General features: G+C 48.7%; 1 protein-coding gene across 8 annotated transcripts in view; it reads left to right on the top strand.

Annotated features, from left to right (window-relative positions):
- LOC137357314 (chloride channel protein ClC-Kb-like) overlaps positions 1-10776 on the top strand; it is a 198504-nt gene extending 187728 nt beyond the window's left edge. For all 8 annotated transcript variants that reach the window (XM_068023556.1, XM_068023563.1, XM_068023560.1 and 5 more), the window contains 3 exons: positions 2582-2686; positions 5396-5482; positions 7295-10776. In XM_068023556.1, the coding sequence (XP_067879657.1) occupies positions 2582-2686; positions 5396-5482; positions 7295-7414 (312 nt within the window). In that variant the 3' untranslated portion in view covers positions 7415-10776. The remainder of the gene's footprint in view (positions 1-2581; positions 2687-5395; positions 5483-7294) is intronic.
- The last annotated feature ends 3027 nt before the right edge of the window (positions 10777-13803 follow it).

The following is a 13803-nucleotide window of genomic DNA, read 5'->3' as shown; positions in this document are numbered from 1 at the left end:
TTCCACTTGGACGGTCACCCCCCTCCCTGCCGGAGGCCGTGAAAACCACAGCCTCCGGTACCGACTGAATGGTATCTGGTGGTGGTGTAGTGGGGGTGGGAGGAGGTGCAGCGTCGCCACCCTGGGCCGCTGAGTTGGAGTTGGCAGCCGGGAGGTTGGGGCAGTTCTTACGAACATGCCCCACCCCCTTACAGACATGGCACCGCACCCCGTCCAAGGTCCAGAAGACGCGGTAGGCCGTCCCCTGGAATTCTACATTGAAGTGGCCCTCTGTCACCTCCTCCCGCGCCAGCTGCATGAATAACTGGCGGCGGAAGGAGTAGACGTGTCGGAGGCTGTTCTCCCGAAGACCGAGCGGGACTGGGGTGAGCCCCGTCTTTACCTCCCCCAGATGGTGCAGGTGGGGAAGGAGGAGCTCACCAGGGATGAAGGGTGGGACATTGGATAAAATGAGCCTTTGCGCAGTGGCCTCCAGGGGGTCCACTGGCAGAAAGGTCCCGCCCACGGTGAGCCCCTTGCTCAGAGCCAGGGACACCGCCCGCTCGGTCTTCAGGAAAAACACTGCCTTCCCGTACATTTTAGAGGCTGCAACAATGGCCGAAGGGCCGACAACCTCGGCCATTGCTTTCACGCATGCCTCTATAGTCATGTTCGGGTGGACGTAGCTCTTGACCCCATGCTTCGTTGTTAATAAAGCAAACGGTGACGGGGCAACAGGTGCAGCTGCAGCAGCCGCAGCAGCATATGAACGGGAAGGCCCCGCCACCGGCGAAGAGGGGCTTGCCATGGGGTCTAAGAGCTACGTCCACCCCCAAGAAACAAAACAAATTTACACAATTTTTTAAAAAAAGCAAACTTTAAACAAGGTGGAGTGGGAGTAGAGGAGGATGGCGTAGGATGGTAAAGGTAAAGGGGAGGATAGGTGATTGAGGCGACTGAGTGGAGGAAGGGAGAGAAAGGCTGAAAAGGATGTTTGTTTCAACTGCCAGTTGGAGCACCTTTATCACAATTAGTCCAAACTTGTTTGTTGTCTTCCAGTTGGGGGAGGCTTCTTCGCCCGGGACAGCTGGAGCCGCCCGGTACTCTCCTCTTCTGATTTTAACAAGACAGTCTTCACCCGGGCAACTCCAGCTGTCCCGAGCAGGCAGTTGGGGTGGGGAGGGAGCTCCCTGTGTGCAAACACCAATACAAACACAGGGGCCCTTACTGGATTTGGCTGCCCCACCCCTGAGTCTTCAGGCCTCTTCTCCCTCCCCCAAACAGTTTAAACTTCAGAGTCTTTCAGGTGCCCTGACACCCACCTCTCCAGAAAAATTGCAGCCTTCCTTGATGGTTTCCCTCCACTCTGTATTCACCTTTCTCCAGTCTCTCTCTCCAGTTGCTGCAGTCTCCACTCTGTATTCACCTTTCTCCAGTTGCTGCAGTCTCCACTCTCCACTCTGTATTCACCTTTCTCCAGTTGCTGCAGTCTCCACTCTCCACTCTGCAGTTGCTGCAGCACAGGTGCAGCTGCTCCCCCTGATTGCTGGCAGGAAGTGCTCCAAATTGACCAGCCAATCCCAGTGCTGTACCTGGCCTGGGAGTGTTTGATGGGGACAGTGTAGAGGGAGCTTTACTCTGTATCTAACCCCCATGCTGTACCTAGTCCTGGGAGTGTTTGATGGGGACAGTGTAGAGGGAGCTTTACTCTGTATCTTACCCCGTTTTTTTTTTTCTTTTTTTTTTGTAGAGGGAGCTTTACTCTGTATCTAACCCCGTGCTGTACCTGTCCTGGGAGTGTTTGATGGGGACAGTGTAGAGGGAGCTTTACTCTGTATCTCACCCCGTGCTGTACCTGCCCTGGGAGTGTTTGATGGGGACAGTGTAGAGGGAGCTTTACTCTGTATCTAACCCCGTGCTGTACCTGTCCTGGGAGTGTTTGATGGGGACAGTGTAGAGGGAGCTTTACTCTGTATCTCACCCCGTGCTGTACCTGCCCTGGGAGTGTTTGATGGGGACAGTGTTGAGGGAGCTTTACACTGTATCGCACCCCGTTTTTTTTTTCTTTTTTTTTTCTTCTTTTTTTTTTCTTTTTACTCTGTATCTAACCCCCATGCTGTACCTGTCCTGGGGAGTGTTTGATGAGGGACAGTATCGAGGGAGCTTTACTCTGTATCTCACCCCGTGTTGTACCTGCCCTGGGAGTGTTTGATGGGGACAGTGTAGAGGGAGCTTTACTCTGTATCTCACCCCGTGCTGTACCTGCCCTGGGAGTGTTTGATGGGGACAGTGTAGAGGGAGCTTTACACTGTATCTCACCCCGTGCTGTACCTGCCCTGGGAGTGCTTGATGGGGACAGTGTAGAGGTTTACTCTAAGCTGTATCTGAACTGTGGGGTGTCTAAAATGGGAACTGTTCCATTCTTCAGCACTGACTTTGATGAGAACGAAATTCACACAAAAACACTAAGTAAAAATTCTGGTGCTCCACAGTTTCTGTCCATTTATCGCCCTTCCCTTCAGCGCAGATTCAAAAGTGCAGGCTCCAAGATCTCCTTTTTTGAGAAAATTAGGTTTTATTTATTTATCTTTTCTTGCTGCAGGTGGAAGATTGGGAGTACGCTCAACTTCAGGAGGTGCTTAAGCTGGATGAGTGCGTGATTGACCCAGCCCCATTCAGACTGGTGGAGAAGGAAACGCTCTATGAGGTAAAGGCTTCAGGTCTAGTCTTCCCGTGGCTGCTTTGAACCGTCTATTGCTTATCTTATATTGTGGCTTCCTGCTGGCTCGATGAGCACAATCACTGTGTGAAGTGGAACTAAATCAAAATGGTCTCGGGTTCGATCCTTAACTCGCATCGAGTATCAGGTTGTCAACTCCAGATTAACGTATTCCTGGGGGTGACCCAGCCGCATCCAACCGCCCCGCGCCCGCTCTTCTGCCATTGGTCGCCCAACATGTTCATCCTCATAGTACACCTTCCCACAGCTAATTGAGAAGTGAACAGTCTCTTCGATGTTCCATTGGATGACTCTTGACTTTCCCTTCCCTAATCTCCAATATATTTATAACTAATAAATTAAAACGTTCAAAGAAAATTATTTTTAAAAATATTTTTGTATGCCGCATGATTTTTTTTTGCTGGGGTTTGCTGCAAGCAGTGACCAGGAGATTCATCTTTAAATTTCAGAGACTCCAGAGCAATCCTGTAGGGTTGGCAACCCCTATCCTGAGTCAGCTGAGAGTAGCCGCACTTGGTTTGTACCTGAGTGGGGGAAAGATGGGGGCGGAGAATATCAGCAATGGTTCCCGCTCTGGATTGCTATCCAGTAACCCTGCACCCAAGCTAGAAAGTGCCTGCCTGTGAACAACTGATTAAAGACAGGATTTCAGCTTGGCCCAGGAGCCCTCAACAGTTGATCAGTCTACTGTATTAGAACATAAGAATTAGGAGAGGAGCAGGCCATTCGGCCCCTGAGCCTGCTCCACCATTCAATAGGATCACGCCTGATCTTCCGCCTCCAGTTTCCTGCCCTATCCCCTTTGATTCCCTTTGTACCAAAAAGAATCTATCAACTTCAGTCTTGAATATCATGAATGAGCATCCTCAGCTCTCTGTGGTAGAGATTTCCAAAGATGCACAGCCCTCTGAGTGAAATTTCTCCTCGTCTCTGTCCTAAGTGGGTCGCACCTTATCCTGAGACTGTGACTCCTAGTTCTAGACTCTCAGGTCATGGGGGAACCAACCTCTCAGCGTCTACCCCGTCAAGCTCTCGAAGAATTTCCCCACATAGGACAAAGGCTGAAAAACGTAGACGTTAGCCAAACCGCTCCTGCTGGCTGTCAGCTGTTTCACAAGATGTCGGCAGTCTGGGAGACCAATCGCATACCACCAATGTCCGTCTCCACTTCAGCCCCACGATCTATGGCTGCCCTGTTGTGGGGAGGTGGGGATGGCAGTTAAGTCGGAGGACCTCCAAAGTAGCCATCCACGTGGCCTGTGGTGGAGGGGGTGCCCGCCTCTCTTCTGCAGGCTGATCCAGGCCATGGTAGTGCCTGCTGGTGCGCTTGATGCCTTCCGCGACTGGTGGGCATCACAGGGATTCGATAGTTAGGGAAAGTGATATGATTTAAGTGACCAGTTTCCTTTGTTTGTGTTTGTGTTTTTTTTTAATGAAAAGGGGGCACCTCTTTCTTGGGTGCTTTTTGTTTGCTGAGACTGGCACAACCCAGGTATCTCCTTATCATTTCAATTAAAAGAGACAACTGCACCGGAAATGCAACAGGCACTTTAACCAGACGACTTGCACAGGGTACTTCGGCTGACCGGAGGTCTCACTGTGATTGGTGGATGAGGAGTATCACACGTTAAACTGCAACAACAACGGCTTGCATTTATATAGTGCCTTTAACCTAGTAAAACATCCCCAAGGCACTTTGCAGGAGCGTTATCAGACAAAAATTGGACACTGAGCCACTTTTTAAAAATTCTTTTCTTGGGATGTGGGTGTCGCCGGCAAGGCCAGCATTTGTGGCCCATCCTAGTTGCCCTTAAACTGAATAGCTTGCTAGGCCATTTCAGAGGGCAGTTTAGAGTCAACCACATTGCTGTGGGTCTGGAGTCACATGTAGGCCAGACCAGGTAAGCACGGCAGATTTCCTTCCCGAAAGGACATTAGTGAACCAGATGGGTTTTTTCGACAATCGATGAGAATTCCATGGCGCCATTACTGGGACTAGCTTTCAATTCCAGATTTTTATTAATTAATTGAATTTATTGTTAATTAATTGTTCAAATTCCACCAGCTGTCGTGGTGGGATTTGAACCCATGTCCCCAGGGCAATTAGCCTGAGCTTCTGGATTACTAGTCCAGTGACATTACCATTAAGCCAAGAAGTAGGTTTTAAGGTAGGTATCTTAAAGGAGAGAGAGAGGCGGAGAGGTTTAGGGAGGGAATTCCAGAGCTTGGGACCCCAGGCAGCTGAAGGCACGGCCGCCAATGGAAGAGTGATGAAAGTTGGGGGGATGCCCAAGTGGCCAGAATTGGAGGAGCGCAGAGATCTCGGAGGGTTGCGGGGCTGGAAGGGGTTAGAGAGACAGGGAGGGGTGAGGCCATGGAGGGATTTGAAATCAAGGATGACAAGTTTAAAACTGAGACGTTTCCGGACCGGGGGCCAGCGTAGGTGAGCGATCACGGGGTGATGGGTGAACGGGACTGGGTGCGAGTTAGGACACAGGCAGCAGAGCTGTGGATGAGCTCAAGTTGATGTCAGGTGGAAGATGGGAGGCCAGCCAGGAGAGCGTCGGAATAGTACCAGAGGCAGGTCACACGACTCAATTCATGTCACTATTGGGCTCTGTAAAATCCACTCTTTGCAAAAAATAAATAAAAATAAAAGCACTCTTTTAATTACAGTGCTACGACCTCTTCAATCTTCTTGGACTGCGGATTGCCTACGTGACTTCCACAGGAAGACTTGTTGGTGTAGTTGCTCTGAAAGAGGTAAGGGAGTGCTGCAGTCTGCATCCTGGCTCACTCAGTAACTTTGCCAGAGGGGTTAAAGAAAAGAAAGACTTGCATTTATATAGCATCTTTCACAACCTTAGAAGCTCCCAAAATGACTTTATGGCCAACAAAGTACTTTTGAAGTGGTCACTGTTGTAATGCAGGAAACACAGCAACCAATTTGCACACAGCAACTTCCCACAGACAGCTGTGTGATAATGACCAGATTATCTGTCAGTGATGTTGGTTAAGAGATAAGTGGTAATCACCGGGGAGAACTCCCCTGCTCTTCTGTGAAATCGAGCCAGGGAATCTTGTGCAGGGCAGAAGGGCCCTGACTGGGACAAAAATTCACACAAAAAGTTTTAAAAGGAACCTTACCAGGGGCAGGTGGTGGATTTAACTGCATCTCTGACATTGCGGCCAGTTTAAATTACAAGGCAAAAATGTGACTACTCTGCGGACTATGCTGTTCACCTCTCCCTTTTTTCCTCCAGCGCACTGTGAGCAGGACAGTGGGGACAGGTCTGCAGCAAATCCCCTGTGCGGAGATGCACCTGAGCATCTCTGCCACACTGCCTGGGATCAGTACGTACTGTATCTGTCCAGCAAATCTAACAATCAATACCAGTGTTATAGGTTTCTTTAGCCTGATAGTACCAGACTGCAACATGAGAGTACAGGACGGGTGAGCTGTAATAGGTCAAATGGCCTTTGCCTGAGCTTCTCTACATGACCACGTACATCATAGTTAACAAATCAACTGAACCTAATCTACTTCCCTGCAGTGTGACATGGAATTTGTGTATGATTTAAGTCCATCAACTAAAATTACTACCACCTCACTGACAGACCTGTCTCCACCAGTACTGTATCTCAGTGTTATACAGTGACAGACCTGTACCCACCAGTACTGTTCCCGTGTAATACAGTGACAGACCTGTACCCACCAGTACTGTACCCCATTGTTATACAGTGACAGACCTGTACCCACCAGTACTGTTCCCGTGTAATACAGTGACAGACCTGTACCCACCAGTACTGTACCCCATTGTTATACAGTGACAGACCTGTACCCACCAGTACTGTTCCCGTGTAATACAGTGACAGACCTGTACCCACCAGTACTGTACCCCAGTGTTATACAGTGACAGACCTGTACCCACCAGTACTGTTCCCGTGTTATACAGTGACAGACCTGTACCCACCAGTACTGTACCCCAGTATTATACAGTGACAGATCTGTACCCACCAGTACTGTACCCCAGTGTAATACAGTGACAGACTTGTACCCACCAGTACTGTTCCCGTGTTATACAGTGACAGACCTGTACCCACCAGTACTGTACCCCAGTATTATACAGTGACAGACCTGTACCCACCAGTACCGTACCCCAGTATTATACAGTGACAGACCTGTACCCACCAGTACTGTACCCCTGTGTTATATAGTGACAGACCTGTCCCCACCAGTACTGTACCCCAGTATTATACAGTGACAGACCTGTACCCACCAGTACTGTACCCCTGTGTTATATAGTAACAGACCTGTCCCCACCAGTACTGTACCCCAGTATTATACAGTGACAGACCTGTACCCACCAGTACTGTACCCCAGTGTTATACAGTTCAATATCCTTTCTCCAAGTACAACCCAAGTTTGGAAGGACGGCCTTAGAACTGAACAGATGGGTATTTCTCTTTGTTCAAATTTCACCCAATCACCGTTACACACCCTGAAACCTGGTCCTGGTGATGATCGGAGGCTGTGCTGTCACTTACTCTGACTTACTTTTGCTTCCGCTACAGCTGAAGGCTGCAGTTGAGAATTGCGTGAAGGGAACGTCTACCAGAGTGAGCTCGGCAAAGCAGGAGGACCTGTCTCAGACTTTCACTCTGATCCAGAACGAAGGCGCCAAGGACAACTGAACAGCGGAGGAATGCGGAGATTATCGGATCCTGGAATTTCACTCACACCCCGGCCTTGATCCGCACGTTGCTTGAGCGTTACGGCGGCCTCTCGTTGGCAGGAGGAACTGCTAAAAAGCCAGAGATAAGCGCATTGTAATGGATCTGTAGCTCAGCTTTGGACAGCTTCACCCTCCTGCACTTTTGATCTAAGCCTCCACATGGTTTTGCCTCGTCCTGTGTCTGTAATCTCTTCCAGTTCTATAATTCAACCAACCCTTTACCCTACCACCCCCTCCCTCCCACCAACTCCGAAATCTCCAGTGCTCCAACTCTGGTCTTCGGAGTGCCCTCCCCTACCTTCACCCCACTACTGGCTGCAGCGCTTTCAGCTGTCAAGGCCCCAGCCTTCGTCCTTCCACCTCCCTCACCTCCTTTTAAGACCTTCTTTAAAACCCACCTCTTTGATCAAGTTTTTGATCACCCTACCCTTTAGCTCACGCCCCTTTTTATTTCTGATCACAACCATGGGCTGTTTTTCTGCGTTAAAGATGCCATTTCAATGAAAGTTGTTGTTGTAGTGCCTGCTATTCTTAATTCCTCCACATGGTGACACTATTACCTTAATGCTACAAGCCCCTGTCCTTGTTTCTTCAGGTCTGTCTCTGTGACCTCCTGTTGCAGAAAGCACAGTTAAAAGGCGTACCATTTGAACTCAATGGGAACCAGGGGGGAAAACTCTCTGCTGGTTGGAGTCATACCTCGCACAAAGAAAGATAGTTGTGGTTGTTGGAGGCCAATCATCTCAACCCCAGGGCACCGCTGCAGGAGTTCCTCAGGGTAGTGTCCTAGGTCCAACCATCTTCGGCAGCTTCATCAGTGACCTTCCCTCCATCATAAGGTCAGAAGTGGGGATGTTCACTGATGATTTCAGTGTTCAGTTCCATTCGCAGCTCCTCAGATACTGAAGGAACCCGTGCCTGCACGCAACAACATCCAGGTTTGGGCTGATAAATGGCAAGTAACATTCACGTCACGCAAGTGCCAGGCAATGACCATCTCCAACGAGAGAGAGAGTCTGACTGTCTCCCCTTGACATTCAACGGCATCCCCCACTGACAACATCTCGGAGGTCACTGTCCACCAGGAACTTAACTGCATAAACACGTGAGGGAGAAAGGAATAGAAGGGTGAGATGAAGTAGGGTGGGAGAAGGCTTGTGTGGAGCATAAACACCAGCACGGACCAGTCGGGCCAAATGGCCTGCTCCGTGCTGTAAATTCTTTGTCGTTCTATTCAGTCAGGAGCTGCAAGAGCAGGTCAGGGCCCTGGAATTCTGCAGTGAGTAACTCACCTCCTGACTCCCAAAAACCTTTCCACCTTCTCCAAGGCACACTTTAGGTCCGTTAACACGGAACACCGCTCACTTGGCAACGAGTGACTTTCTCCCATGGGCGGGAGTTTATCATTTAAATGTTATCTTTCGGCAGGTTTGTCCTGCCTGCGAATTCCTGATGCTCCGGTGTGTGGGACATTGCTCCCAAATGATGTCAGTCTGAAATGAGTGTCCAGGTTTCTAGGGAATGAGCTGTGAGCGGTCGTGATCAAATCATACAGCACAGGAGGAGGCCATTCGGCCCGTCGTACCTGTGCTGGCTCTTTTGGAAGGGCTGTACAATTAGTTCCGCTGACCCCTCCCCCCCCTCCAGCCCTCCCTGGACTGATCTTCAATTCTTTTTGTGTTGGATACTGAGGATTTAAGTCGTTATTTGCTCGCGCTGAAGACTCCTGTTGCGTCTTGGAGCTGTCAGTTGGGGTCAGAATGATGTTCATTTTCAGCACATTTGAAAAGAAGTGATTAATTAACATTTTTTCGTGTGGCTGTCTTGGATTAGCACAGCCGTTTATTATTCCAATTTTAGCTCCTGCATGGATTCTCCAAGTATGTTGAGGGAAGGTGGGGTGGAGGGTGGGGAAGAGCCTTGCTGTTAATTACTTCCTTGAGTCGGTGTGCAGAGGGAGCAGTCGGAAACGGGTTGCAAGAGCAAATTAATCCCAACGGGAATGATCCCATTCGATCCATGCTCACAGCAGAGGTTTAAGAAAGGCATGTGGTGACACAGAGCGTTTATTGACACCTCGTCCAATAACTTGGAGACAAATATCTTTACGGCAGGACTCGTGGCAAACTGTCTGTTCAACAAATAAAAATGTCTGTTTATTCACCAGAGTCTTTTTTTTATTTGTTGATGGGATGTGAGCATCACTGGCTAAGCCAGCATATATTGCCCATCTTTAATTGCCCTCGAGAAGGTGGTGGTCAACCGCCTTCTTGAACCGCTGCAGTCCATGTGGGGTGGGTACACCCACAGTGCTGTTGGAGAGGGAGTTCCAGGATTTTTACCCAGCGACAGTGAAGGAACGGCGATATAGTTCCAAGTCAGGATGGTGAGTGGCTTGGAGGGGAACTTGCAGGTGGTGGAGTTCCCATGCATTTGCTGCCCTTGTCCTTCTAGTTGGTAGAGGTCATGGGTTTGGAAGGTGCTGTCGAAGGAGGCTTGGCGAGTTGCTGCAGTGCATCTTGTCGATGGTACACACTGCTGCCACTGTGTGTCGTGTGGTGGAGGGGAGTGAATGTTTAAGCTGGTAGATGTGGTGCCAATTAAGTGGGCTGCTTTGTCCTGGATGGTGTTGAGCTTCTTGAGTGTTGTTTGAGTTGTACTCAAGTCAATTTCATCCAGGCAAGTGAAGAGTGTTCCATCACAATGTGCCTTGTAGATGACGGACAGGTTTTGGGAAGTCAGGAGTTGAATTGCAGAACTCCCAACCTCTGACTTGCTCTTGTAGCCACAGTATTTATGTGGCTGGTCCACTTAGGTTTCTAGTCAATGGTGACTACCCCAGAATGTTGATGGTGGGAGTTTCAGATGCGGTAGTGCCGTTGAATGTCAAGGGGATATGTTTCTCTCTTGTTGGCAGTTTAAACCGCACACTAGAGCAAACAGTCGACAGAGTCTATTTTAAAACACTCTTCATGAACTACAGCAAACAGAACTCATGACCAAAACTACAGCAACGTCTCCTAGTAAAAGCAGGGTGATTTCTCCAGCATAATGCAGTGAGTGGAGGATAGTTATACCATACAAAATCTGTGCCTAAAGTCAATGCCAGTCACTTACAGTGTGCAGTCTCCTGGTGTGATTGACAGCGGGATGGGTGGGCTGAGGTGGTGTGTGAAATTATGCATTCATCTCCATTCCGGCCAGGTATAGTGGCATCACTAAATGTGGCCTTACCTGAAAATTGCATAGAAATGGTGGTTACCACTTAGCATGATGTATCATTATGATTATCTTCTGGTTTTGGAATTCCGAGATGTACAAAATCTTGATCATTTAATAAAAGTATATTTAAATATATAAAATCATATTGGTGTCGCAGATGTCAAAGAAAATAAACATTTTTGTTTAATTTTCTGTTAAATAATAAATTTCTGGATTAAAAATACATTGGACAACTGAAGCAGTGTGAAATAGAGTGGATAGGAAGAACCCGTTCCCCTCAGCGAAGAGATCAATAACCAGGCCGCGTAGATTTAAAGTAATTGGTGGGTAGTTCAGAGGGGAGTTGAGGAGAATCCTTTTCCCCCAGAGGGTGGTGGGGTTCTGAACTCACTGCATGAAAGGGTGATAGAGGCAGAAACCCTCATCAAACAGAAAAATACTTGGATGAGCATTTGAGGTGCCCTAACCTACAAGGCTACGGACCAAGAGCTGGAAAGTGGGATTCGGTTGGCTGGCTCTTTTTTTCAGCCAGCACAGACACAATGGGCCGAACGGCCTCCCTCTGTGCCATAACTTATCTATTTTTCTATGATTACAAATAGAAAATGACGGGAACACATACAGCAAGACAGTCAGGGTGAAGCACAGTTAGTTTTATCAGAGTCGATCCTTAATGTTCTGATTAAAGGATCCTTCTTAACCCGAAGTGTTAACCCGTCTATCCTGTTCTCAGATTCTGACTGACCTTCACTCAACTGCAGCATTTTCTAAACTTATGTAAATTATATTTTATTTCGCAGATACTGCACTCAGCTCCCTATTGGCCTGAGCAGAGGGACAGGCGTAGGCCATTCAACCCTTCGAACCTTTTCCACTATTCAGTGGCTGATCTGTATTGTAACTCCATTTATCTACACTGGCTCCATATCCCTTGGCTCGCAGAAATCTATTAACCGCACATTTAAAATGATTACTTGAGCTACCATTTACTTCTTTATGTATTCCACACTTCCACCACCCTTTGTGTGAAGAAAGGTTTCCTAACTTGTCTATTCTGGCAATAAGATCCCGAGGTTTAGTTTTAGTTTAGTGCTACAGCACTGAAACAGGCCCTTCGGCCCACCGAGTCTGTGCCGACCATCAACCACGCATTTATACTAATCCTACACTAATTCCATATTCCTGCCACATCCCCACCCGTCCCTATATTTCCCTACCACCTACCTATACTAGGGGCAATTGCTAATGGCCAATTCACCTATCAACCTGCAAGTCTTTGGCATGTGGGAGGAAACCGGAGCACCCGGAAGAAACCCACGCAGACACAGGGAGAACTTGCAAACTCCACACAGACAGGACCCGGAATCGAACCCGGGTCGCTGGAGCTGTGAGGCTGCGGTGCTAACCACTGCGCCACTGTGCCTAAGCTTCTGTATGATACCTAAGCTTCTGGTCATCTGCTGTAACATCTCTCTACGTGGCTCAATGTCAGATTTTATCTGATAATGCTCCTATGAAACGCCTTGGGACATCTTAACCCGCTAAAGGTACTATATGAGAGCAAGTTGTTGTTTTAATTGGCCTCAAAGCTAAGGAGAGGAAAAAAGAGTTAGCTCGTGTCCTCAGGACTTCCCCACGCCAGCACCTCCACCTTGTCACCTGCCTCCCTCCTGTCAAAAGTCCCCCGAAGACCTTTCTTATTGAATCTTACAGCGGAGAAGGAGACCCATTCAGTTCATCATGCCTCTGTCAGCTCTTTGAAAGAGCTAATCCATTACTTCCACTCTTTCCCCATGGCCCTGCAATTGGTTTTCCTCTTCTTACGTATTTGTGCAATTCCCTTTTGAAAGTTACTATTGAATGTGCTTCCACCACCCTTTCTGGTCGATCGTGACAACTATCAGCTAAGACTCAGTCTTGTATAAGGCCAAGAATAACCCTTATATTCTCTCTGACTATGCTTCACCCCTATCTGCCCCCACTGTCCTTTCTCTCCTGCAGCTTGATGCAAGCTCTGAGGCTGAATTTTGCCCGGCTGCCCTGCTAGACCCCCACCCGTACACCTCTGCTGGGAACCTGGCAGAACATCCCAGAGGAGTACCCCAGATCCTATGATTTGGTCTTGTAAGGGGTGGAGTCTCTCAACCAGCCATGTCAGAGAGGTCGGGGGAGCAGGAACTCCCTGGTGCATTTCTGAAGGCTGATACGGTCAGTCAAATGAGGTGTACTGAGCCCCCAGAGGGGCACCAGTGGTGCTCACTGGGCAGGAATATGGTCCAGGCACCAGTGGATAAGCCAATATATCAACTTTGTACTAATTGGCCTCCTTATAAAGGGAGCAGAGGTGGAGGCTAAATGGTGACTCTGGTTGTTGTGGGTGGTCCAGGAAGCCCACTGTCCCAGATAGCTGTAGGGCACTAGATGGAGCATGGAGTAACTTGAGTTGCACAGGAATGGGCACCCATTATTTCCACGTAAGTACGTTGGGGCCCTACTGACCCTACAGTTTCTGATGGGGTCAGATCCAGATGGCAGCAGTGAGTGCAATCCCGGTGCAGCTGCTCGGATCATGGCCCCTGGATATCATCAGCCCCACTTTGTCCACTGTAAAGAGCCCTAAGATGTCTCTCAGTACATGAAGTGCTATTGCAGTATAAATTACCGATGCAGAATATGCTGCATCTGGCAGTGCACCTGTGAGTGAAAAGCATGAGAAAGAATATAAATTTATATGGTGCCATTCATGTCCTCAGACCATCCCATCGTGTTTCATGGCCAATTTATTACTTTTGTAGTGCCATCACTGTTGTGTACACTAATATAGCAGCTGCTTAATACAGGGCTCAAGCCCCCAAACAGCAAATGGGGATAAATGACCAGTTAATCTATTTATACTGGTCTTGATTGAGGGATGAATGTTGGCCAAGCTTCCCTGTTCTTCAAAGAGTGCCATAGGGTATTCTCGAGTTGAGAGACAAGTTTGACTTCCAGTATGAAAGGCGGTGCAGCAGAGCGCAGCCCTCAGTACTGCACTGAAGTGTAAGGTTTGGTGCTCGAGTGCCGAATTGATGTAGATTGGGTGACGAGATGGGTACCGCCTTGAGGTAAGGGGTGAGGGTCGCCGGG

The sequence above is a fragment of the Heterodontus francisci genome, chromosome 48 (genome assembly GCF_036365525.1).
Source record: "Heterodontus francisci isolate sHetFra1 chromosome 48, sHetFra1.hap1, whole genome shotgun sequence".
In the NCBI taxonomy this organism is placed as follows: Eukaryota; Metazoa; Chordata; class Chondrichthyes; order Heterodontiformes; family Heterodontidae; genus Heterodontus; species Heterodontus francisci.
This window is presented reverse-complemented; position numbering and strand designations above follow the sequence as displayed.